Below are 27,063 nucleotides of genomic sequence, written 5' to 3' on the forward strand. Positions count from 1 at the left end.
TAACATAAATTTTTATCGTTAGCAGAATTAAGCCTTGATCTCCTGTAGATAGTTAGATTTAAAATTTCTACAATGGGTAAGTAATACCTTTAGGCTTTTATTTTTACTTATTTATTTAATTTTTATTATTTTTAAAAATCCTTACCTAAGGATGTGCTTTTTGTTGATTTTTAGAGAGAGAGGAAGGGGGAGGGGGAGAGAGAGAAACACCGATGTGAGAGAGAAACATGGATTCGTTGCCTCCCATACACATCCTGACCAGGGATGGAACTTGCAACCTAGGAATGTGCCTTGACCAGGAATTGAACTTAACAACCTTTTGGTGCACGGGATGATGCTCCAACCAACTTAGCGCATGGCCAGAGCCCTTTAGGCTTTTAGATGCATTCTTAGCCTTACCATTTTTTTCACAACACAGAAAATGATAAGTATTTCAACTCTATTCTAAAAACTTTTTAATTGACATATTAATATCATATTGGAAAAGTACAAACATTATGGTATTTTATAATTGAACTGATCCTTGGTAGTCAGTTGAAAGACCAAGAGATAGAGTAGTATTAGCATTCCCAAAGCCTCTCCTTTACACCCTCTTCCAAGGTTAACCATTATCCTGATTTCTAATAGAATAGATTAGTTTTTTCTGTTCTTGGATTTGATATTAATGGAATCGTTTAACATATTTCTTTTGATTGGCTTCTGTCACTCAAAATAATGTTTGTGAGATTCATCCTTTAGATTGTTTGCTTTTGTCAACACACAGTATTCTATTACATGAACATTGGCAATTTATATGTTCTTTATCTGCAGTTTTAATTAAGAATATGTACCTGAAGTTTGTGTGATTTCCTTTTTATTTCTTTGCCATTTTCTGTTTTCCTTAAGAAGCTTCAATTGTGTTAGAGGAGATTAGATGTCATTCATTAAATGTGTTTTGATTTTCTTCGTTTTGATAGGCATTGCACTGTGTGTTGGAATTGGGGAAAGACTAAAGTAGAATGCAATGAGGGTAAGAGATTATCCTTTCCTTGACCATGAAAACTTTCAGTCTAGTAAGGGAGAGACTAGACACATATGAAAATAGTGGTCTTTAAATTACAAATTTGGGACCTAAGCCCAATGTTCTGTTAGTTTAAAGAAATTAAAAAATTTCCCTGGGACATCAAAAATGGCTTCAGAGAAGTTGGGCTTTAATGGCTGAATCAGATAGATATTTGTGTATTGAGAGTTGGTGTGGTGTGGAGGCTTCTGGGGGATAATACTGTGAACAAAGTCAGGGTTAGTCCATTGGATCTGTGAATACATACAGTGGGGGAGGAATTTGGAAAGTTATTTTAGACCTTGACTTAGACATGAAAAAGATGTCTAAGCTTTTAAATATGAACACTTAAAAATAGTTAAACCAGTTTCAAGTATTCCTTAGCCCCATTTCTTCCTGATGAGGGTTGTTAACTGCAACCATAATACAGTCTCAAATTCACTTTATCTTATAATTGAGGGTTCAGAAATGTGACTTCATTCATACAGGGGTAATATGCAACATACTTTGGAAGTACAGAGAAAAATTAACTTTGGCTTAGAACATTATGGAGAACATAAAGAAGGTAACTTTTAGCAGGTTATTAAAGAGTGGGTAGAATATTAAAGAAATTATGTACTTTTTTGTACACAATAGTTGGATTCTTAGTTTAATGAACTTTTTATGACAACCCCGTGAGATAAGATGATAGTTCCTCTTATAAAACTAAAACTCAACAGGTTATGTAACTTACAAAATCACACACTGGCTGAACAAGGATTCTTTTTTTTAATATATATTTATTGATTTCAGAGAGGAATGGAGACAGAGAGAGAGATAGAAACATCAATGATGAGAGAGAATCATTGATCGGCTGCCTCCTGCACGCCCCATACTGGGAATGAAACCCAACAACCTGGGCATGTGCCCTGACTGGGAATCGTTCATAGGTCATTGCTCAACCACTGAGCCACGCTGGCCGAGCTGAACAAGGATTCTTATGAAGGGTTATCTGGTTCCCAAGTCCTTGATCCCTTTCTTACCTGAAGGAGGAAAGACATACATTACGTTCTGTTAATCATCTTTGAAGGCTGTACAATTTTCCGTTTCCACCAGCAATGCACAAGTGTCCCAGTTTCTCTACATTCTTACCAACACTTTTTATTTTCAGTTTTTTTTGGTAATAGCCATCCTAATGAATATGAAATAGTGTCACATGGTGGTTTTTGACTTTTATTTCTCTAACAGTTACTAATGTTGAGTATCTCTTCAATTGCTTAATGGCCATTTGTATATCTCCCTTTGAGAAATATATATTCAAGTCCTTTGTTCTTTTTAAATTGTTTTTGTTGTTGAGTTGTAGGTGTTTCTTATATGGGTCTGTATAGTAACCCCTTATTATATATATATGATTTGGAAGTTTTTCCTCCAGTTCTTTGGTGCCACATAACCTTTTTAGTGTTATGTCTGTCTTAACCTAATTCCAAAGCCAGAAACTGAGTTTACCTCTCGTTAATTTTTTGCTTTTTTTTAAAAAAATTTTTTTTATTGATTTCAGAGAGGAAGGAAGAGGGATAGAGAGATAGAAACATCAATGATGAGAGAGAGTCATTGATTGGCTGCCTCCTGCATGACCCCACTGGAGATCGAGCTCACAACCCGGGCATGTGTCCTTGACCAGAATCGAATCTGGGACCCTTCAGTCCGCAGGCTGATGCTCTATCCACTGAGCCAAACCTGGTAGGGCTTTGCTTTTTATTTGAAATAGTTATCCTTTAGATTTGGCTCAGTGTTTCTTACAAATTTGTATAGCTTGAGCAAGTGAAAACTTGTCAAGTGCATATTAGGAGTAGTTGTACTTATTTTTTGGAGTAGGAGAAAGAGTTGAGTTTGTTAGAATTCTTTGGGTTGTTTACAATTTTATCTTCATAGCAGTGATACCAAAATGTGGGTGTTTGAGTCTGAGTTCATTGTCCCAGAAACCGAAGAATGAAGTCGCGGACAAAAACGGTTAAAGGGAGTAAAGTTTATTGAGAGAAGCCAGTCCTGGAAAAGGTGCAACTGGGGTTCCAGGAAAACTTTCTTTCCATATTATAGTTGGGTGTTAAAGTCTGTTAGTTTATGGGTAGAGTCCCACATGGCCATAAACCACACTTTAAAAAAAAATACTTATTTTTATTGATTTCAGAGAGGAAGGGAGAAGGAGAGAGAGCTAGAAATATCAATAATGAGAGAGAATCATTGACCGGCTGTCCATTGCATCCCCTACTGGGGATTGAGCCCACAACCTGGGCATGTGCCCTTGACGAGAATCAAACCTGGGACTCTTCAGTCTGCAGACCAACGCTCTATCCACTGAGCCAAACCAGTTAGGGCCATAAGCCATACTTTTTAACCTAGGGGGTGGATACAGCCTTGCTAGCTCCTGATTGGTCTTTTCAAAGAATTCTGCCTTAGCAACATCCTTGGGATTAGTTTATACGCCTTACTGTCTTATGATTGGTTATCTGCAAGCTGCCTGTCTTAGCAATATCCATACATTTTAAAGTTTGTCTCCTGCATGCACCCGTCCTTCCCCTCCCAGCTGTGTTGGCTTAGCAACTCCGCCTAGTTGGGCTCCATGGACATGGACAACAGTGTGGTGATTGAGGGGTAAAGGGGGGAAAGTATTTTAGGCAAGGGAAGACATAAATTTTTATTATAGAAATAAAAATTCTTAAAACATTCTGATACCCTCCAGATCTGGGCCCTTCTTGGCTGTCTAGATTCATCTGATTATCTTCCTCCCTGTCCTCTCCCACCTTTAAAAATTTTGTTTTATCCTTATCCGAAGATACGTCTTTTTACTGATTCTAGAGAGAGGAAGTGTGTGTGTGTGTGTGTGTGTGTGTGTGTGTGTGTGAGAGAGAGAGAGAGAGAGAGAGAGAGAGAGAGAGAGAGAGAGAGAGAGACATCGATGTTAGAAACATTGATTGATTGGTTGCCTCTCATACCTCTATGTGCCCCCACAGGGGGCTCGAACTTCCAACTTTTTGGTGTATGGGAAGGCACTCCAACCAACTGAGTCACCCGGCCAGGGCTTCTCTAACCTTTTGGACCTTTTTCACTTTGTCTTCTTTCAACCTAGTCTTTCACCATATTTCACTAGTCTTAGCCTAAATAATCTTTATTCACCCCTCAGATATTGGTCCAATTGACATTTTCACTGGTTAGGTCACATTCTTCTAAGGGTGGGATATTGTTCCTGTTTTTCACTGTTCTTTTCATAGAAGTGATTTTGATCTAGTTGGTGTGATTATTTAATAACTTTTCTAAATTGTTTTCAAAAATTTAAGTTCCATAAGGACCATCCCTTGTTTCTATGGAGGACATGTCAAAACCTTGAATCTATGGTAGGCACAAGTGAATATTCATTGACATAAGCTGGTAATTTTTTCAGTGATTTCAGTGTTCTTTTGTTGTCTGATTGATTCAGATTGTAATCTTTTTTGACAACCTAGTCTATTTCCTTTTTATTTAAGTAATACATGTAAAATGTGCTCTTGGCCAAATCAGAAACCAATGACTTTAATGAATGACTGAAGTTGAACTAAAATTCTAGTCGTTTTCCTAATCAGAATTTTCAAGGTTCTATTTGAATGTTACTGATTTTATATATATACACTAGCGGACCAGCATGGGAGACCTAGCCCGCAGCACCAGCAGGACCCCAGACCCCCCCTGCGTGAGCTGCGGACCCCGCCTCCGCCGCTTGGGCCCCGCCAGCCCCGCGAGGACCCCGCCTCGCGAGCCATGAATCCCGTCCCGCGAGAGGTGCTCCTTGCACCTCCTGGTGACCATTTGTTTGGTCCGGGGGTCCTCAAACTACGGCCGGCGGGCCACATGCGGCCCGCCGAGGACATTTATCCGGCCCGCCAGGTGTTTTTGCCGCCACTGTCTGTCCTGCTTAGCAGCCGACTTAGCAGTGTGCACAGAAATTTGTTCATAGTTTTTTTTTAAACTATAGTCCGGCCCTCCAACGGTCTGAGGGACAGTGAACTGGCCCCCTGGTTTGGTCGTTCCGCCGTTACGGCGTGACGACCACAGGCCTTTTATGATACAGATATATTGCATAAATAAACTTTATTTCTCTCTTTTTTTCCTGAATAGTTAAAACACTTTTACTTCAGTAGAGGAATTGAACAACTTTTTAGGAAATGATGAGATTAATGAAGGAGAGCATTTGCTTCTTTGGTATTTTATTTATTTGCCACCACCAATACTTCATTATAAAATTTTGGACTTTCTATGTTATAATAATCAAGCAGTTATTGTATTTTTGCTTTAAAGATAGACAAGGTTTACTTCCCATTTTATTTGTTCATCTGTTATCTAACATTTAAATTCAAATAATGATATTTTTTTAGAAAATTTGAAAAATGGCAAAATATATTTGCAATTAAACAGGATATAATTTATATTTTACAGCCATTTGCAAATGCTGAACATCATTATAATTAAAAAGTATAATAGTTAATACTAGTGGGGATGTTGAGAAATGCTGATGAATGTGAAACTTGATTCAAACAGTAAAATACCAAGCAGGCATTAAAAAGACCATTGTAAGAGTATATATACTAATGTTGAAAGATCTTGATGATCTGTAAGATATGCTGTTTAGTCACTAAATGGAGGCTGTAGTCATATACACATATATATTCATTAAAATTATATGTGTATCTATGAATGCAAAAAAACAAGTAGGCAGAGGTCTGTGGGTATGTATTGCTAAACTCATAAAAAGTGGTTGTCTCTGGGGAGTGGGGTGGGATCAGAAAGAGAAAAGAAGAGCTAATTTAACCAATTATTTTACTTAACATTTAATTAAAAACTTCTTTTAAGTATTGATGTGTAAGTTAAAGGGTCATTGTATACAGAACTAAATATAAATTTCTCAGCTTTTAAAACTGCTTTCATTTCTAAGTTGAGTTAGTGAAGTTTTGTACTCATTTTATTTTGGAAAAAGTGATCTAATCTTATTTTACTGTACAGGATATGAGTAATAACAAAAATACATTTTTGGAACTAATTTGTAGGTTTAAACTTTGCATTTGGGGATTCTATATAAATCTTTAGATCCAGCTGTTTCTGAGGCTATTCTTTCAACTGCTGTGAGGTGTGTTGATTTTAAAAGAATGGATGGCTGTTCTTCGAGTTTATGTAGGGCAAAAATTTTATGGTATTCCTATGAACATGAATGGATTGTATAAGTTAATTCCTTTGCATTGAGTAATAAGAACCACTTCCACATTTTTATTTAAAAATTTGGAGGAATAATTTTCTTTATAGAGATGCTATATTGGTCCAGAATTTTCACCAGCTCTGTATTATAATGTCAGCAGATGGTACAAGTAGAGTCTTTAAAGTATTTGTTAATTAGGGCATATTCATTTTCAGTCTTTGCTACTACACGATCAAGACCGGTGTGTTTCTATTTCCTTAAATTTATCCTGGAGTTTTTCCAAGTTTAGTTTTAATGAGTTGTTTATCCCACTAGTTACATTAGGATTTATTTTCCCCTAGAGAGTAATGTTTACACTGATAGTTTTTAAACCTATTCTGTAAAATGAACATATGTTCAGACTAGGACTTAGGGATATGTGAAATAGCCATTTGTTAAATAAATTATTTTCACCAACTTAACTGTTAAAATGTAAGTTTAGTGATATTTCAAAAAAAATTAGGTAAACTCAGAAGTTGTTAGATACCTTTGGTATGAATTTTATTGAGCTGTTTTATTTTAAACAAAGTTTAAATAAATTTGTAGTGACATAAATCACAAGGAAAATTATACTTTTATTGTGCATTTTCATTGACATTTTAATGAGCCCCCCACCCCAAATAGCTTTAAAAAAGTTGTAAAAGCTATTGATTTGTTTAAAACCTCTGAAGTAAATATGGTATAATATTATGGGTTAATCAGTTGGGTTTATGAAGTGGATACATGGGTGTTCATTTCCTATACTTGTTAGCCTGTTAGCAATATTTCAGAGTTGACAAAAACAAAAGAAAAAACAAAAAACCCTCTTCATTGATATTATACAAACAGCAGGTACATTGTGTAAGTTACAATCTATTGCCAAATAATTTTAAAATAGTTTATTTTAGTTCAAATGCTACTGGAGTACTTAACAGACGTATAATAAAATGTACTTTTATTTGTAGTTCCTTACAGCTGGAAAGTAAAACAAACCACAAAAACATGTCCTATGTGTATGATATAACTTACTTGTTTATTATTGAATTCTGGCTTTTGTACAAAGTGAATTATTTCCTTTGATGTTGAATTAAATTGAATCCGAAGGAGGGAATGGCCCTCTACCCTTGGGCATTATTAAAAGGTAGAATAAATTAATCTTTTAAAATTTGCATATGTTTAAGTTTTTGTTAAGTCTATGTTATCCATTTGGGAACTATTTTAAGTGACGTATGATGACTTGAAAGTTAAAGTACCATGTACAGTAGCTGTATTTGTTATGAAATAGTAAAGACCCACTTATAAAAAGAATCCAAGTATAATTTTGCCTTATAAGTAAATATTGCTGTAGTTATAAGAACAAAACTCTTGCTGCTCCATAGGACTTCTCAAATATCATAGCGTATCTGGCTGAAGATAGATAGCTAGATTAATTGTACATTTTTATATGTACATGTTACAAATATCTGTTTTCTTAGTATTACTACTAATAAACAGAAATTTGAGAGCATAGTATAGAACCACCTCTCAATATTTAAACCCTTAATTAAAGAAAAGAAAACAATTTAAAAAATGGCTGCAATGTTGGAAAAGCAAAAGAAACTAGTGATGACAATGAAATATAAATGTGTGAATTGGGTCCTGTTTGTTTTTCCTACTGTCTCTTGATCTCTATTATTTTAGCTGTTTGGTTTAAAGAATATTTTATTCAGTGCATATTTGTTTCCTGGTCTATTCATTCCTATCGGTTTTATGGTAAACTGTGATCAGGATTGTGGATTGAAAGGTAAATTTCGGTACAGCCACATATTTCTATTAAATATTTGGAAGTTGTATGGACAACGCCATAGAAATCTTAATGTGAAACTATATACTTAACTTATAACATGCTAATTAAGAGAGATGTCTGATCCCAGGGTTTGTTTTTGTTGTTTTGAGTGAGAGAAGGCAATAGTTAGTTGCTTGGATAGGTGTTCCTAGGAACAGAGTTCTGAATACTTTAGGGGGATTTATTTTTTTTATTGAGATAAAATCCAAATAACATGAAAGTCAACATATTAAGTGTTTTAAACTACAATTCATTGATTATTGGTATATTCACATTGTTTTGCATTCATCATCATTATCATGTTCTAATTCCAGAACAATTTTAAAATTCGAAAAAAGAAACCCGGTCTCCCCCTAGTTATTTTAGCTCAGTGGATAGAGCATCAGCCTGCGGACCAAAGGGTCTCAGGTTCGATTTCAGTCAAGGGCACGCATCTCTGTTGCAGGCTCTTCCCCAGCCTGGGTCCTGGTCAGGGCTCGTGCAGGAAGCAACCAATCGATGTGTTTCTTTCACATCAATGTTTCTGTCTTTCCCTGTCTCTTCCAGTCTCCCTAGAAATCAGTGGAAAAAATATCCTCGGATGAGGATAAACAAACAAACAAACACTGTCTCTATCTAGGATTCTGGACATTTTATATAATCAGAACCTTAAAATATGTGGCATTTTCTATCTGCCCTCTTACATTTAGTATGTTTTCAAGGTTTATCCATGTTGTAGCATGTATCAACACTTTATTTTTTTAATGACTGAAAAATATTTCACATTTAGTTTATCCATTCATTAGTTGTCTTACATTTGGGTTGTTTCCATATTTTGGTTAAGAATAATGTTGCTATGAACTTGTATGTATGAGTTTTTATATGAACACACTTTCAGTTCATATGATTGCCCGGTCATATAGTAAATCTATATTTACCTTTCTGATGAACTGCCAAGTTATTTTACATTGTGGCTGTACCATTATATAGTTCTACTCTTAGTGTGTGAGGGTTCCAGTTCCTCCTCATCTTTGCCAACATTTGTTATTTTCTTTAAAAAAATTTTTTTTATTGATTTCAGAGAGGAAGGGAGAGGAGAGAGATAGAAACATCAATGAGAGAGAATCATTGATAGACTGCCTCCTGCACGCCCCACCCTGGGGATTGAGCCTGCAACCCGGGCATGTGCCCTTGACCGGAATTGAACCTGGGACCCTTTAGTCCTCAGGCCGACGTTCTATCCACTGAGTCAAACCAGCTAGAGCTATTTTCTTTTTTTATATTTGTCCTGTTTGGTGTAAAATGGCATCTCATTGTGGTTTTGATTTTTATATCACTAACGATGTTGACTATCTTTTCATGTGCTTATTGGCTATTTCTGTATCTTCTTTGGACAAATGTCTATTCATGTCCTCCTTCATTTTTCATTAGATTGTATGTCTTTATGTCTTTGAGTTGTGGGAGTTTTTTGCATATTCTAAACACTAGACCCCTATTAGATGTATCATTTGCAAATATTTTCTCCCATGCTCTAGTTGTCTTTTCACTTTCTGAATAATATCCTTTGATATACAAAATTTTAAAATTTTGAAGTAGTTCAATTTATTTATGTTTATTTTGCTTTTGAAATCATATTTAATAAACTGTTCCTTAATCCAGGATCATGAAGATTTACACCTGTATTTTCTTCTAAGAGTTTTATAGTTTTACCTTTTGATCAGTTTTGCTTTAATTTTGGTATGGTGTGAGGTAGTGGTCTAACATCGTTCTTTTGTATTTGGATATCCAATTGTTGCAAAACCATTTGTTTAAGATTATTCATTTTCCATCACTTGATCTCGACATTGTTAATAGAAATCCAGTGGCCATAGACATAAAGGTTAATTTCTAGACTCTCAGTTCTAGTGCACTGATTTTTTGTATGTCTGTCCTTATGCTCGTGTGACACTCTTTGATTACTGTACCTATGTAGTAAGTTTTGAAATTAGAAAATATGAGTCTTCCAACTTTTTTTTCCAGATTGTTTTGGCTATTGGGGTCCCTCACAAGTCCATATGAATTTTAGGATTAGTTTATTCATTTATTCAAAATAGCTGGGATTTTGTAGGGATTATATTGGATCTATATATTGATTTGGCAACTATTGCCATCTTAATATTAAAATTTCTAATCCATAAACATGGTCTGTCTTACCATTATTTAGATTCTTTCTTTAATGTGTTTCAACAATGCTTTGTAGTTTTCAATCTAAAAATCTTGCACTTCTTTGTTAAATTATCCCTAAGTATTTTATTCCATTTTGTTGCTGTTATAAATAGAATTTTCTTAATTTTCCTTTTAGATTATTTGTGAATGTATATAGATAGAAAACTTATTTTTGTATAATTACTTTGCACCTTGCAGTTTGGTTGGATATACGCATATAAATTCTTTGGTTAATCCATTCCCCTCCCCTCCCCTCCCCTCCCCTCTGAGATTCATCAGTCTGTTGCATACTTCCATGTCTCTGTATCTATTTTGTTTGTTATTTTGTTCATTAGATTCCACATAAAAGTGAGATCATGTGATACTTGTCTTTCTCAGACTGGTTTATTTTGCTTAGTATGATACTCTTCAGATCCCTCCATGCTGTCTCAAATGGTCAGAGAGCTTTTTAACTGCTGCATAGTTTTCCATTGTGTAAATGTACCACCCCTTTCTTTATCTACTCATCTACTTGGGCTGTTTTCAAGTCTTAGCCATTGTAAATAGCGCTGATATGAACATGGGGTTGCATATATTCTTTCTGATTGGTACCTCTGGATTCTTAGGATATATTCCTAGCAATGCGATTACTGGGTCAAGTGGCAGTTCCATTTTTTATTTTTTGAGGAAACTCCATACTGTTTTCCATATTGCTGCACCAGTCTGCATTCTCACCAGCAGTGTACTAGGGTTCCCTTTTCTCCACAACCTCACAAGCACTTGTCATTTGTTGATTTGTTGATGGCAGCAATTCTGTTAGGTGTGAGGTGATGCCTCATTGTCATTCTACTTTGCATCTCTCTGAGGGTTAGTGGCATTGAGCCTTTTTGCATAGGTCTCTTGGCCATCTGTAGGTCCTCTTTGGAGAAATGTCAATTTAGGTCCATGCTCATCTTTTTAATTGGGTTGTGGAAAGAATTCTTATGTTGTCCTTGTCTGCCTTTGGTATCAGGATAATACTGGCTTTATGAAAAGAATTAGGTAGCAGTTTTTCTTCTATTTCTTGCACAAGTTTAAAAAGGATTGGTATTTATTCTTCTTTAAATGTTTGTTAGAATTTACCAGTGAAGGCTTCTGGCCCTGGACTTTTCTTTCTTGGGAGATTTCCACTTCATTTTTGAAAGATCGCTTTGCCAGAATTGTTTTTATTACAATAGTTTTTTATTTCAGCACTTTTACTGTTTCATCCTATTGCTGTGTGGCCTCCATCATTTCTGATGGGGAATGCCTTCAAAACTCAACCAGGCATTTTACAACTCTGCCTTCTTTTCTTGTTGGGTAAACCCTGGAAGTCAGCCAGGGTTGGGAGCTTAAAACCTTTCTATAGTTCTCCCTCTGCAACTGCACAGTCCTGAGCATGTGTATGGCCTTCTGTATTCCTCGGAAGATGTTGGAGCTTTTCAATTCTCTTATTGCCCAATTTTTTTATTACCCTATTTTTAAAATTACTTTCCTCCCAAGATTTTGGTTAATTCATTTTGTTTGCCATTTCTCTTACACACTGTCCCGGGCAGCATGGACTAATGTAATTATTCCTCTAAATGTTTTCTATAAATACCCCTACGTAGTTGTTTGGGAGAGTTCTGAATTAAGAGAGATAAAGCAAGCTCTTTGAGTTGGTTATCTTGGTAGCCACCAGACAAGTCAAAACAAACAACTACAATTTGTTGTGGAGAAGGTCTGCTTTGCTTTCTTTGCTGCCTGCTACCTGTACTGGGAATGTGGGCTCTTCAGTGCCACTGCTGAGCTTCTGGGCAGGGGATGCAACATGGGAAAGTAAAAACACTACAAAGCTCACTGTTACTACTGAGATTAGGTGGGCTTTTTAATTTTTTAAATCATTTCTCATGTTTAAGTGTTCCCTTTTTTTGCTGCAGGCTTTTGGTTAGTTTTCAGAATTTTAAAAAATGTTAATTCTTGACATCTTTTGACATTTTTTGTTGTTGCTTTTATGGAGGGACAGATTTTTGGTATACCTTATTCTGCCTTTTTTGCTGATGTCATTTCTCTGTAGGGTAGTTTTAAGTGAAGTTTTATTTCAGTGAGGAGGTAAGAAATTATTTGATAATCCAATGTCAGGACAGGGAGAGGAGGTAGGTGGATACATTAATAATGCTAATATCTTATCTTCACATTTTAAAGATGTTTTATGAAGTTACTTCATTTTGACATAGTTTGTGATTTTCTTAGTTCCTTCTTGAAATATTGTAATTTCTTTAAAATGTTTGAAAAAAGAATAATACAGATTTTTCAAAAAATAATAGTCTAGATTTCTCAAGGGACCAAGTAAAGCAATACAGACATTAACATAGGGAGAACAAGGAGAAGAACACATAAAATGCATCCACTATTCTCCTCTTCCAGGAATGGCTTCTATAAAGAGTTCTGTCCTGAACTTTTAATTTCAATATTCAAACCCACGCAGATAGGGTTTTATGACGTGTGGGTAAGCCACCACTTCCTGCTATTATAAGAAACTGTCTTACAAGGCAACTACAGAGGGTCCCAAAAATGTACACACACTTTAACAGCCGAGAGCTCAATTTTGAAAATGAAATGTATTTTAATAAGCACTGTCTTTATAATTATTCAAAGTATGTTGCATATATTGTTTTGGGATACCCTATATATATATTTTACTCACCCATATTTCATGATAGCCTTTCATGTCAGTAGATTTAGCGACCTTTATTATTTTAATATCTGAGTAGTTTTACATGAAGTTAAGATGCCAGATTTTAACAGTGAGATTGTCTCAGGTGTAGGCTATTTTAAATAATGCTGCAAATACTATCATGGTCTAAGTCAGTGGTCGGCAAACTGATTAGTCAACAGAACCAAATATCAACAGTACAACAATTGAAATTTCTTTTGAGAGCCAAATTTTTTAAACTTAAACTTCTTCTAATGTCACTTCTTCAAAATAGACTCGCCCAAGCCGTGGTATTTTGTGGAAGAGCCACACTCAAGGGGCCAAAGAGCTGCATGTGGCTCGTGAGCCGCAGTTTGCCGACCACGGGTCTAAGTATTCTTTTTTTTTTAAAATACATATTATTATTTTAAAATATATTTCTTTATTGATTTCAGAGAGGAAGGAAGAGGGGGAGAGAGAAACATCAATGATGAGAGAGAATCATTGATCGGCTGCCTCCTGCACGCTCCCCACCAGGGATGGAGCCCGCAACCCAGGCATGTGCCCTTGGCCGGAATCAAACCTGGGACCCTTCAGTCCGCAGGCCGACGCTCTATCCACTGAGCCAAACTGGCCAGGGCGATCTAAATATTCTTGAGAGTTCTAGAGAGTTCCTATCAGGTAGATTCCTAGAAGATGTGTTAGGTGAGCCTGAGAGGTTAAGAATTTTTCTCATCTGAGAGGTTAAGAATCTTACATTGTTTTAATTTGAATTTCCCTTTTTCTGGTGAGGCTTAGAGTCTTTTCATGTTATGGGCCATTTCTGATTTAGCTAGAATTGGAACTCAGATATTTTATAATTTCATGTCCTACATCCAGTACCTTAAATGGAAAACTTTGAAAGAAAGGTTAAAGATTTACAAATATAAACTAGAGGCCTGATGCACAAAATCCGTGCAAGGGTAGGCCTTTGCAGCCCCGGCTACCTCCCAGCCCTGGCTGCTGGGGTCCTTGCAGCCCTTGCTGCCTCACGTCCATGGCTGCCTCTTGGCCCTGCAGCCCTGACCCCCACCCGCACCCGCCTTGGCCTGGTGCTGCCCGCTTCCGCTGCCACACCCAGTTCCCTGGTTCTGTGGAGCCCCTGATCGATCGCCCTGCAGAGGTTGGCCTGGGCCTCCGTCTTTGGGGCGGTTGCGGAGTCCACCACCCTTCCGCCCCCCATCGATCGCCCCCTGGCTGTTGGCCTGGGCTTCCCTCTGCGGGGTGATTGATCGAGGAGGCCCTCCCCCTACCATCAATTGCCCTGCAGAGGGTGGCCTGGGCCTCCCTCTTTGGGGCGATCACGGAGCCCCCTGATTAATTGCCCCGCATGTCGGTGGCCTGGGCTTACCTCTGCTGGGTGATCGTGGGGCGATGGTGGGCCCACCGACCAATCGCATCGCACCTGCCTTGGCTGGCCTGGCGCCAGTGCGTGTCATACCATGGTCATCTGGACAGTCGTTCTGCTGTTTGGCCATTAAGTCGATTTGCATATTATGCTTTTATTATTATAGATTCCAGAAATTGAACTTTGCAGAGTCAAGTTTAGATGGAATCTCCGAAGAATAGCTGTGTATTTGACACCGTAATTTATCTCTTTGTGTCTTATTTTCCCATCTTAAAAATTAAGATAATGATAAAAACCTCTCTCAAAGAATATTAGGGAAGAATTCAATGAGTTAGTTGATAGAATACATTTAGAACATTGTATGTCTGCTAGTAAATTCTCTTTGAGTGTTAAATATTAATATTTCACTGTTTTCTGATGATTGACTTTTGCAAAGTATAATTGCATGAGCAGAATTTATGTGTATCAATTATTTTATTTTGCATTGATATATTTTATTATGTGAGATCTGAAATAGTGAAACTTTTTTAAAGTTAGTAGAATTGTGTATCTATTTGTTAATTCTATTTTAAAGTATTTCTAATGTATACCAATTCTTCCCTGGCAACTTAATTCATTCTGTATGTTGTTGTTTGTAAATACTACTTACTATATTGTTATTCTTTCTGTTTTCTTATGCAGGACGAAAAGATCTCAGATTGCTATAACTGAAGGTATATTTGAACTTCCAAATCTTACAATTCAAGCTACAAGAGCACAGACACTTTTACTGCAAGCAATATATCAAAGTTGGTCTCATATTGGAAGTGTCAGCTCTTCAGTAGTGAATGAAGCTTTGATGAATGAAGTTTTCCAAACTATAGGTACGAGCACAATCTTCTTGACAATTATATGGAAAGTTCTTATTAGTTGTGACTAATATTTTATCATTCAAACCTATACGTATAACTTGCTCAACTTAAATTGTGTAGTGTATTTAGCCATTTAGTTGTGTTCCCTGCCACCAGTTTCTGGATATCTATATTATAAAAGGCCAGTGGCCATAACGCTGTAACGACCAAATGACCAGTCACCAGGAGGTGCATGGAGCACCTCTCGGTCCCTCCCCGACGCCCGCGAGCCACTTGCGGCTCGTGTGATGTGGCGGGGCTCGCAGCTCACATGGCATGGTGGCTCACGGCAGCGGGCTGGTCTGGGGTCCCACCGGCGCTGCAGTTCTGGGTCTTGCGCAATTTCGCGTGCTTGGCCTCTAGTATTTTATAATTGCAAGAGATTATTTTTCACCTACTCCTCGTACAATTGATACTTTGGCCTTACATAGATAACTTTTGAGGGATCAATGTGTATGTTTGAAATTATAAATAAATCGAGCACAAATACAATATGTTTGATTATGCTGGTAGAATGGATTAAAATACTTGATCATAATACTCTAAGAGTTGGTAAGCAAATTATCCTTTTTGTGTGCAACATGATGTTTTGATATGCATAGTGGAATAGTTACTACAGTCAAACTAATTAACATCTTTGTCTCCTTACATGGTTACCAATCTTTTCCTGTGGTGAGAGCACCTGAAATGTCTTAGCAAAACCTGTATATAATACATTATTGCTGATTGTAGTCATCATGCTTTACATTAGATTTGTGGAACTCATTCATCCTACATAACTTTGTAACCTTTGACCAACATCTCTCATTTCCCCCTACCACCTTGGCTCTGGTAACTATTGTTCCATGTATTTGACTTCTTTAGATTCCACATATACTAGTAAAAGAGATCACATAGCATTAGTCTTAATAGCCAAAAGGTAGAAACGACACAAATGTCTGTAACTGATGAATGTACAATGGAATATTATTCAGACATAAAAAGGAATGAAGTACTGATACATGCTACAATGTGGAGAACCTTGAAAACAGCATGCTAAGAGATAGAAGCCAAATGTAAAAAGTTACATTTTAGTATTTCATTTATATGAAATGCTTGGAGCAGGCAAATCTGCAGGGACAGACATAGATTAATGGTTGCCCGAGTGTGAGGAGAAGGAGGAATGGGAGTGATTGCTAATGGATATGAGTTTCTTTGGGGTAATGAAAATGTACTGGAATTAGATTGTGGTGGTGTTTTTATGATTGTGAATATGCTCAATTCCACTTAATTGTACGCTTTAAAAAGGATAAATTTCATGTTATATAAATTTTGTTTCATTCAAAAAAAGCTTTTTGAATTGATGAATATTTAAGTAGACTAGATATGTGTTATAGTCTGAATGTCTGTTTCCACCATAATTCATCTTTTGAAAATTCTAAGGCCTAGTGCAGTGTTCGGCAAACTCATTAGTCAACAGAGCCAAATATCAACGATTGAAATTTCTTTTGAGAGCCGAAAACTGACTTCTGCGCATGGGCCACGAAGTTTCAATCGCACTGTACGTGTGCACCCGCACATGGTATTTTGTGGAAGAGCCACACTCAAGGGGCCAAGAGCCACATGTGGCTCGTGAGCCGCAGTTTGCCGACCACTGGCCTAGTGTAATGGTATTAGAAAGTGGGGTCTTTGGGAGGTGATTCGATGATGAGGGTGGAGTCCTCATGAATGAAATTAATGTTCTTCTATAAAGAGGCCGGAGAGAGCTTCCTTGCCCCTTATGCCATGTAAAGACACAGAGAGAAGTCAGCAGTCTGCATCCTGATAGAGGTTCTCAAGAGAACCTGGTCATGTTGGCACCCAGCCTCCATCCAGAACAGTGAGAAGTACATTTCTATTGTTTATAGGCTACCCCAGATTGTGATATTTTGTTGTAGCAGTCCAAATGGACCAAGACATTGTGTTATTGCTTTTCATATGGCCATTATTTTATGTGGAGAAACTTATTGGAGAACATATTTTCTTTTAAATCCACAAGGCCTACTACAGTGAGGCCTTTATTGGTGATACTATTTAGCACTGTGAATTTATCTAATTTAATTTTTTGCTTGGTCAATTTCTGTTTCCTGTAATGTTCTCTCTAGAGTTTTTTTGGTTTATTGTCTCACAATAATAATCTACCTTTTTTTATTTAAATTTTTGTGTGTGTGTGTGTGTCTGCAGGCCTAGCTCCACAATTCATATCAGTAAGCAGGTGGTGATTTTAATTACTTTTATAATTTTCATTTTTTTTAACCCAACTAATCCCCTATTTCCTTTTCTAAATTTATCAAGTGGACTGTGCTATTAAAATTTTTTTATTTAAAATTTCTTATTCTGAAAATATTCTGCCCTAACAGAATGCAGTCACAGGTATTAAAAACAATTGAACAAGTAACCATAAAATATATGATTCATATCCTGGTGGTCTATTATTGAGAAACCTAAAACATGTAGAACTGATTTATTGCAGATTAGGGGAATTGAGGAAAGTGGAATGCTGTTAGGATGTTTTCACCTCTGCTAAGGAAGTTTATTTTTATCAAATAAAGCAGCTGTAAAATTTATAATAGATGAATTAAAAGGATCAGCTAAAATAATTTTAATAAGCCATATTTCCAAATGCCCAGTTATCTTATGTTTTTCTTTTGCTAGCCAAAGTCTTATTTTGTTTATTTTATTCTTAGTGGTGTGTTTGTAGTATTGTCTCCAAAATTTCTACCTTATTAAGATCCAGGAAATATATATTAAAGGTGTAAGGTTTAGCATTTTATTATCTTGCATCTGTGGGCTATTAATAGACAATACTCAGCACTGTTAAACTTTGTTTAATATGTTTGGTTTAAACATGTGATCCTTTGCTTTACATTACAGCTAGTTCTCATTTACTACATTAATGAAGTGGTTATGTAGGCTATGTACATTCTTGAGTCTTTCAGACTTATATTCTGATAATGTGTGGAAGAAGAACCATTGTTCTTCTGTTCTAAAGTTGACCATAAGCCAAGTACTAGTACTTCTCTTCAATGTTCCTGCTTTACCTTCTATAATAGTTTGTGTCTCTAGCCTACCTTCCTACATCTTGCTGTCTTATTATTGATCACAGCATCCAGTGTTTTTTCCTATTCTTCATTCTAGTGGCTTTTCTCTCTGTCCTTATTGAATATAATTCTATTTTGATAATATTCGCCTACATTATTCTTTGTCCTTTGATAACTAGTGCTTTACCACAAGTTAAAATCAGTCTTTTCCTTTGGATTTAACACTATACTTAATAGTCTTCTTGGTCATCAAAAAAATTGCATTTTTCCACATTCATGTCTTTGCCTAGCCTCCCCCTCTCCGCCTTTCCCCTCTCAAACCAGAAATGTCTTACCTTGGTTTCTCTCCACCTTCTCATTCTTTTTGTCCTATCTGCCCCCCTGAAAACAGTTTTATTGAGATATAATTCACATACCATACATTCACCCTTTCAGGTATACAGTATTAAGCATATAGTGTATTCAGAGTTCTGTGTCCATCACCACAGTCTTATTTTAGAGTATTGTCATTACCCAAAAAAGAAGTCCCACATTCTTTCGCCATCACTCCTGAGCCTTTTATGCCCCAGCCCTAGTCAACACTAATCTTTTTTATTTTTTTTGTCTCTTATGGATTTGCCTATTCTAGACATTCAAATACAGTCTTTGTGACTAAATTCTTTCACTTAATGTACTGTTTTAGGAGTTTGTCCAATGTAGCTTGTATCCATACTTCATTTCTCTTTTTATCAAGTAATATTCCATTGTGTGTATATACCACATTTCGTTCATCCACTCATCAGATGGTGGACATTTGGGTTATTTGTACTTTTGACAATTATGAATATTGTTGCTACCAACATTCATCTACAAGTTTTTGTGTGGACATATGCTCATGTTTCTATTTCTCATGGATGTATATCTGTGTGTAGAATTGTTGTGCCATATGGTAACTCTGTTTTTAACTTTTTGAAAAATTGCCAGACTATTTATTCCATTGTACTAGTATATTCCCACCTGGGCTGTATGAGAGTTCCAGTTTTCCCACATCCTCACCATACTTTTATTACCTGTCTTTTGGTTATAGCCATCTGGGTATGAAGGAAGTAGTATCTCATTGTGGTTTGGGTTTGTATTTCCCTCATAGCTAATGAGGTTGAGCATCTTTTCCTATGCTTACTGACTATATTTTTTGTGAAGAAATGTCTACTTAAGGTCTTTGTTTATTTTACTTGGCCTGTGTATCCTTTTGTTTTAAGTTGCACAATTGTTTATATTCGAGTACAAGTCTCCTATCAGATATATGGTTTATAAACATTTTCTGCAATCCTGTGGTTTGTCTTTTCACTTTCCTGATGATCACCTTTGTCTAAATTTTCTCTCATTTGTACCCTCAAGTACATCTTTACATTGGGCCTTGTTATCATTCAGAATTGGTTTGTTTCTTTTTTGTTGTTGATCCTATTTCTTGGTCTTTATCATTATATTCTTTCAAACTTTTTTTTATATCACAGAATCCTACCTATACTTATTACTCATCTTGGTTCCCATGACCAACAGTTTTAGTGATGGTAACCGTCTAGTTTTATTTCTTCTCTTTTTCACTTTGCTTTCTCCATGCCTATTCTTCAACATGTTCTGCTTGCAGTGAGACATTTTTTTATGTGCTGCATCTACCACCACCAAAGTAACACTATTATCTGAACTGAATTTTTAATAGTTTTTGGCATTTTCAGAAAAGTTCACTTATAATTGAACTTCTATTTCCCATTTTATTAATTGCAGACTGCAGACTGGGGTTTGAAATCAACTTTGTTGGTTACTACTAAGAGCTTGAAAAGAATCAAATAGGATCAAATAGAATGCATATAATGTAGTAAGAGAAACTTCTATTATATTTATAAACGAAAGATGTACTTTATTAGTAAATGCAATTATTGCTCTAATTTTTTTTTGTGTGTGTGAGAACAGGCATTACAATTTAATTAATTATATACAGAAAAAGCTATGCATGCTTTTTATTAAATTTTTTTTTGGCATTACAATTTTTTGTAAGTGCTTCTTAAAATTCGGGTTTTAGAAACTGAGAGGATAGGAGTGAGAAATGCCTGAATGACAAAAAGGAGAAAAACTCATATCTTTCCAACAAAAGAACTACAATAATTTGATAATAACAATCAGTGATATGCTTTTCAGATTTTAAAATTCCTTAGCAAGAAAATGTAGTATAGACATATCTCATTTTATTGCGTTTCACTTTAGTGCGATCCAGAGATACTGGTTTTTTTTTCACTTACTGAAAGTTTGTGGCAACCCTGTGTCCAGAAAATCTTGTTGGTGCCATTTTTCTAACAGTATCTGCTCACTTCTTATTTCTTTGTCTCGTTTTGATAATTATTGCAATATTTCAAACCTTTTCATTATTATTATATTTGTTATGATGATGTGTGATCAGTGATCTCTGATGTTACTATTTTATTTTTTTTAATATTTTATTGATTTTTTTACAGAGAGGAAGGGAGAGGGATAGAGAGTTAGAAACATGGATGAGAGAGAAACATCGATCAGCTGCCTCCTGCACACCCCCCACTGGGGATGTGCCCGCAACCAAGATACATGCCCTTGACCAGAATCGAACCTGGGACCTTTCAGTTCGCAGGCCGACGCTCTATCCACTGAGCCAAACAGGTTTCGGCTGATGTTACTATTTTAATTCTTTTGGGGCACCATGAACTACACCTGTATAAGAGGGCGAACTTAATAAGTGTTGTGTGTGTGTTCTGACTGCTGGACTGACCGGCTGTTCTCCTGTCTCTCTCCCTCTCCTCCCTGTTCCCTGAGACACAACAATATTGAAATTAGGCCAGTTAACAACCCTATAGTGGCCTCGAAGTGTCCAAGTGAAAGGAAGAGTTGCATGCCTCTCATTTTAAATCAGAATCTTGATATTATTAAGCTTAGTGAGGAAGGCATGTAGAAAGCCCAGATAGGTGAAAAGCTAGGCCTCTTGCTCCAATTAGCCAACCTGTGAATGCAAAGGAAAAGTTCTTGAAGAACATTAAAAGTGCTACTCCAGTGAACACATGAATGATAAGAAAGTAAAGCAGCTTATTGCTGATATGGAGAAAGTTTTACTGCTCTGCACAGATAAAGCCAGTGCAACATTCCCTTAAGCTAAAACTGAGTTCAGAGCAAGGCCCTCTCTTCATTTTGATGAAGGTCGAAAGAGATAAGGAAGCTGCAGAAAAAAAATTTGAAGCTAGTAGAAGTTGATTCATGAGGTTTAAAAATGGAAAGGGGCCATCTCCATAAAATATAAAAATGCCAGGTAAAGCAACAAGTGCTGATGTAAAGCTGCAGCAAGTTATCCAGAAGATCTAGATAAGATGATTAATGAATATGGCTACACTAAACAACAGATTTTCAATGTAGATGAAATAGTCTTTTATTGGAAGAATATGCCATCTAGGACTTTGAAAGTTAGAGAGGAGAAGTCAATGCCTGGCTTTAAAGAATAGGTAGACCTTCTTGCTGGGACTAACTGTAGCTGATTAAGTTGAAGCTAGTGCTCATTTAGCTTTCTAAAAATTCAGGCCCTTAAGAATTACACTAAATCTACTCTGCCTGTGCTCTCTAAATGGTACAACAAAGCCTGGATGATAGTACATCTGTTTACAACATGGTTTACTGAATATTTTAAGCCTGTTGAGACCTTCTGCTCAGAAAAAAGATACCTTTAAAAACATTACTGCTCATTGATAATGCATTTGGTCACCCAAGAACTCTGATGGAGATGTACAACAAGAATAATGTTGTGTTCATGCCTGCTACATAACTTCCAATTTTCAGGCTATGGATAAAGGAATAATTTCAACTTTCAGTTCTTATTTAACAAATACATTTTGTAAGGCTATAGCTGCTGTCGATAGTGATTGTTCTGATGGATCCGGGCAAAGTAAATTGAAAACTTACTGGAAAGAATTTACTATTCTAAATGCCATTAAGAACATTCATGGTTCATGGGAAGACAACAAAATAACAGCATTAACAGAGTGTGGATGAAGTTGATTCCAAACCTCATGGATGACTACTTTCAGGGGTTAAAGACTTCAGTGGAAGAAGTAACTGCAGATGTGGAAATAGCAAGAGAACTAGAATTATAATGTGACTGAATTGCTGCAATCTCATAATCAAACTTTAACAGATGAGGAATTGCGTCTTAATAATGCACAAAGTGGATTCTTGAGATGGAATTTACTGCTAGTAAAGTTGCTGTGAAGATTCTTGAAAGGACAACAAAGAATTTTGAATATTATATAAGCTTAGTTGATAAACCAGTAGCAGGTTTTGAGAGGATTCTCTTAAATTTTGAAAGAATTACTGTGGGTAAAACGCTATCAAACATCAAGCATCACATGCTACAGAGAAGTCGATCTGAAAGAAAGAATCAATTGATGGGGCAGACTTTATTGTCGTCTTATTTTAAGAAATTGCCACAGTCACTTCAACCTTTAGCAACGATTACCCTGATCAGTCAGCAGCCATTGACATCAAGGTAAGATCTTCCACCAGCAAAAAGAGTATGATTTGCTTCAGGCTCAGATGACGTGTTAGCATTATTTAGCAATGGAGTATTTTTAAATTAAGGTCTATTTATTTTTTAAGACATCATGATATTGCACAATTAAAAGACTATAATATAGTATGAACATAATGACTTTTATGTGCCCTGGGAAACCAAAAAAATTTATGTGACTTGCTTTATTGCGATATTTGCTTTATTGTGGTAGTCTGGAATCCAACTTACAATATCTCTGAGGTATGCTTGTATTGATTTTTATACCATTTAAGAAGAAATGGCAAGAGGAACAGAACAGGATCATGGGCAATATACATGTACATGTAACAGTGTTAGACATTGCTGGGACATTTTAAATGTGAAAAATGTTTATTCTGAAATCTTGATATGTAAGAAAACTTGGTTATTGATTCCATGATTATAATAACACAGCACTCTTAGTGAAGGGTAACCAATATTAGGTTGTGGAATAATATAAATAATTTTATTAACTCAAAGGAAATAAATTAATTTGATAATTAAGTTTTATATGTGTTCTACTTATTCTGCATTCTTACATCAAGAACCAAACCACAGAAAAAATTTTTATTCTTTGATTACAGGTACAGAATTTTTTACTATTTTATTAACTTGATTATTAAAAAACTACTTATTTAACGTTACTTTTTCCTTTTAATAACTGAACAAGTCTGTATAAAGAAAATCAAGTAACATTAGGTTGTTGGATTTTATTGGGTCATAAAAAAGAATTTGCAAAAACTTTGTGCCTCAGTCTTCTCATCGTACATGTTGGATTAGTAATGGTGCTTCAGATATGTGACATCAAATTTAATTTTGAACATCAAAACTAAAACATGCCTTTAGGAAGAAAATACGTTTTTCTTTAACAAACCATATATCATAATACATAAAAAAAGATAATTTTTATTGAATCACTTTTTTAGTTTCTTTTTGTGAATATGTTTATGTAAGGCTTTAAGTAAATATTTATATGAATATTGAGTTATTTATTCTTTAAAGCTCCAATGACTCATTTTTCTTCATCAGTTCTTACAAAAATCAGGATAAAATTAGAAGATATTAAAATAAATAATAAAAAAGTTCTATGCTAATCTTAGCAATTTAACTTTTTGCATTGAATTTTATTAATCTGCATGTTACATATAGATGTTTTTGTGTAGTGAATGTCTTACTCTCACTGTCAGGTAATAAGAATATTTTCAATTTTCAGTTATTGAAATTTAGGAGAGACCAGAAATTGAGTAAAAAATTAGAAATTATGTAATAAAAGAATAGCAAATACAGGAAACTTAATTAAATAAAGAATAAAGTAGAAGTTTGAACTGAATATGTATTATTAATTGGGATTATTGAATTACATATTTTTGCTGTTCATGTTTTTGATGGCACTAAAATTATAGAAATTCTAATCCTTGTTTATTTTTCCAGAAGATAAAATACAGAGTCACAGATGATTTTTGTTTTCTCAGGAAAACAAGGACTTGCTACCACTTTTTCCTTATTCAGGTGGTTCATTGTTTTGAAATGAACTATTTCAAATGAACTATTTCAACTAGGCTATCAGCAAAACAATTTTTTATTGTTTTGTTGATAGCTTAGTTCCATTAATCTGATGTTTGCAGGGAAAGTACTAACACACTTTAAAATCTGTGCTGAAGGTGATCATATGGACATTTGAATCCCTCATTTAAGTGATGTCTTAATGCTAAAATAAAAATCGACTTTCCAGAAAGTAACTGTAAAAGTATTTTTATGCAAGATTTCATGTGGGATACCTTAATGGTTGAATAATAAATTTTACCTCATAAAAAAGAAATTCAATAATACAGTAGCTTTCTCAGCTCAGTAGCATCTGGTCTATTCTCATGAGAGCCAATATTTTCCAACTCATTAGGATCATGTCGTTCTGTATGTCGTCAACATTGACTTAGCCAAGCTACCTTTACTTACATAACCGCCAAACTATTAAATAGGTCTCTTGTGGAGTGAAGTCAAATATTCCTCTTACTTTACTTCTGCCTTAGAAGAGGGGAAGAAATTGTACATACTGTAACATTTAAACATCTGGTCTAAAACCACATCAGTGTAACTCTGAGCAAAGTTACGGATTCAGTATTCTTCCCAGGTGTGCATATAAAAGAGGTTTTGGAGTTGTTGACTAGTTCTTTAACCATTTAGGAAAAAGACTGAGGCATAGTGATATACTTTTTCTGTTCCCCCTTTTCAGTTTTATCCCATCTGAAAAACATCTCCAATAGGTTCTAAAATATACCTCCAAGAGGTTCTAGAATACATATATTTGAGCTGTTAAAATTTTTTCTTTCCAGATAGAGGCATTGACTATAAATTTATTCTTATCTAAAAATAAAGAGTTGAGTTAGATTTGCATTAAGAACTACCAGTAAAATTATACCCTTGTTATTTAAATTATAGTAAAATGATACTACTTTTAGGAATCTTGTGACTTTTGAAGTGCCCCTATATAAATTTTGCATGATAATAATGTTTATGGAACTTAAAGATTCCTTTTTACTTCATGTAGAGTTATTGAGATCATATACAGTATATGTGACAATTATTAAGAAATAAATAACCACATAATAATCATTTTTCTATGTGTATAGTTTAGAGAATTAAGAATGTGCTTAATGCTTTTTGAATATGAACGCAATCATGAATAATAAATCAGATGGACTAGTTCTATGTGTAAATGAATAAAGAGAAGAGGACAGATGAATGTTCCGCCAGAATCCTGTTTCCTTTATTGAACCTCACTTGTACACATGTATTTTGGGAGTTAGCATTCTCTATCCCATGAGTAATTTTCCAAAACAGAGTACTTCATTTTATACCAGAAATTTTCTGCTCCTCACTCCTAATCCTTCCACCACATAATTCTTTTTATTGTTCTCAGTGTTCTGAAACTTACCTCCCATTGAGCTATGTTCTCTTGGGGTACACTTCCATAGCACTATACATTATTGTTAATGTATTTCTGTCTTGGCCACCATTGGATTTTACTGAGCATATCTCGAGTTGAGATTATACTGTTTGTGTTTACATACATTATATGCTTACGTTTTCGTGACGTCATGTTAGACATAGAGTATTTCTGAAACTGTGTTTGTAAATTGAATGTCTGGTAGTGGAAAATAAACTTACAAAGGGCTTAAGAAACAAAATTTAATGCGTGACTGTCTTTCCTATAGGGATAACATTTTTTTGTACTAGGAAAATAAAAGTGTTTGTGAGAACTGTCTTGGGTGACCAAGTAACTAAGGGACAGGGGTGATTCTTGATTATAGGAGCTTATCAGCCAGACACCTTCATTTCCCACAAGTCCGCTGATTCTTGCCTTTACTCTATTTTGTCACCTTGATTATAAAGTGGGAAAGCCATTGCTACAGAGGGAATTACATGACCACCTTTAGTCAGCAGATACAAAAGGACTAACTTTGCCATATAAAAGGTAATTTTAGAGATATCCTCCTATAATGTGTAAAAGTTCAGATTGTATGAAAGGTATAGGACCTCTCTGTTAATATGCTAGTGTAGCAGATTTTTCATTTACGTTTTATTGAGATATAATTGACATGCAGCACTGTATGAGTTTAAGGTATACAGCATAGTGACTTACATATATTGAAAATTGATTACCGCAATAAGTTTAGTTAATATCCATTGCTTCCAATAGATACAAAAAAAGAAAATCTACCCTTGTGATGAAAACTTTTAGGATTTACTCTCTTAGGTAAATATACCTACAGAAGTGTTAACTTTAATCATCATGTTGTACATTATATTCCCAATACTATTTATCTTGTATTTGGAATTTTATACCTTTTGACCATCTTCATCTAATTCCCCTAACTCTCATAACCTGCCTCTGGTAACCACAAATCAATGCAACTTGAGGTCAGCCATTTAGTTGTTGGTCTGGTTTTGTTGCTTTTCTGGGCCTGGAGCTGAAATACAACTGAGGCTTAGATGTTATTTCTAGGGAGGAAGATCAGGAAGTCCAAACCACCTGACAAGTGATATGCTAGGGGAGGAAAGGTCACCCTGGGGGCAAAGTCTCACCCTACAATTGTGCCTTGCTAGCTACCTGTGGCTTTTCCATCTGGTGACCTTCTGTGCCTGGCCCATCCTCCTTGCTCTGCTCATGTCTGTCTATCTGCCTACCATAGTCAAGTTCATTGCAGCATTATTTG

The 27,063-nt window shown here is 35.6% G+C and overlaps 1 protein-coding gene across 2 annotated transcripts in view; it reads left to right on the forward strand.

Annotated features, from left to right (window-relative positions):
• The window catches only part of VPS13B (vacuolar protein sorting 13 homolog B), a 593,664-nt gene that overhangs the window by 70,215 nt on the left and 496,386 nt on the right, over positions 1-27,063 (forward strand). For both annotated transcript variants that reach the window (XM_008148507.3, XM_054708717.1), the window contains exon 17: positions 15,006-15,187. In XM_008148507.3, coding sequence (XP_008146729.2) covers positions 15,006-15,187 — 182 coding nt within the window. The remainder of the gene's footprint in view (positions 1-15,005; positions 15,188-27,063) is intronic.

The sequence above is a fragment of the Eptesicus fuscus genome, chromosome 19, assembly GCF_027574615.1.
Source record: "Eptesicus fuscus isolate TK198812 chromosome 19, DD_ASM_mEF_20220401, whole genome shotgun sequence".
In the NCBI taxonomy this organism is placed as follows: Eukaryota; Metazoa; Chordata; class Mammalia; order Chiroptera; family Vespertilionidae; genus Eptesicus; species Eptesicus fuscus.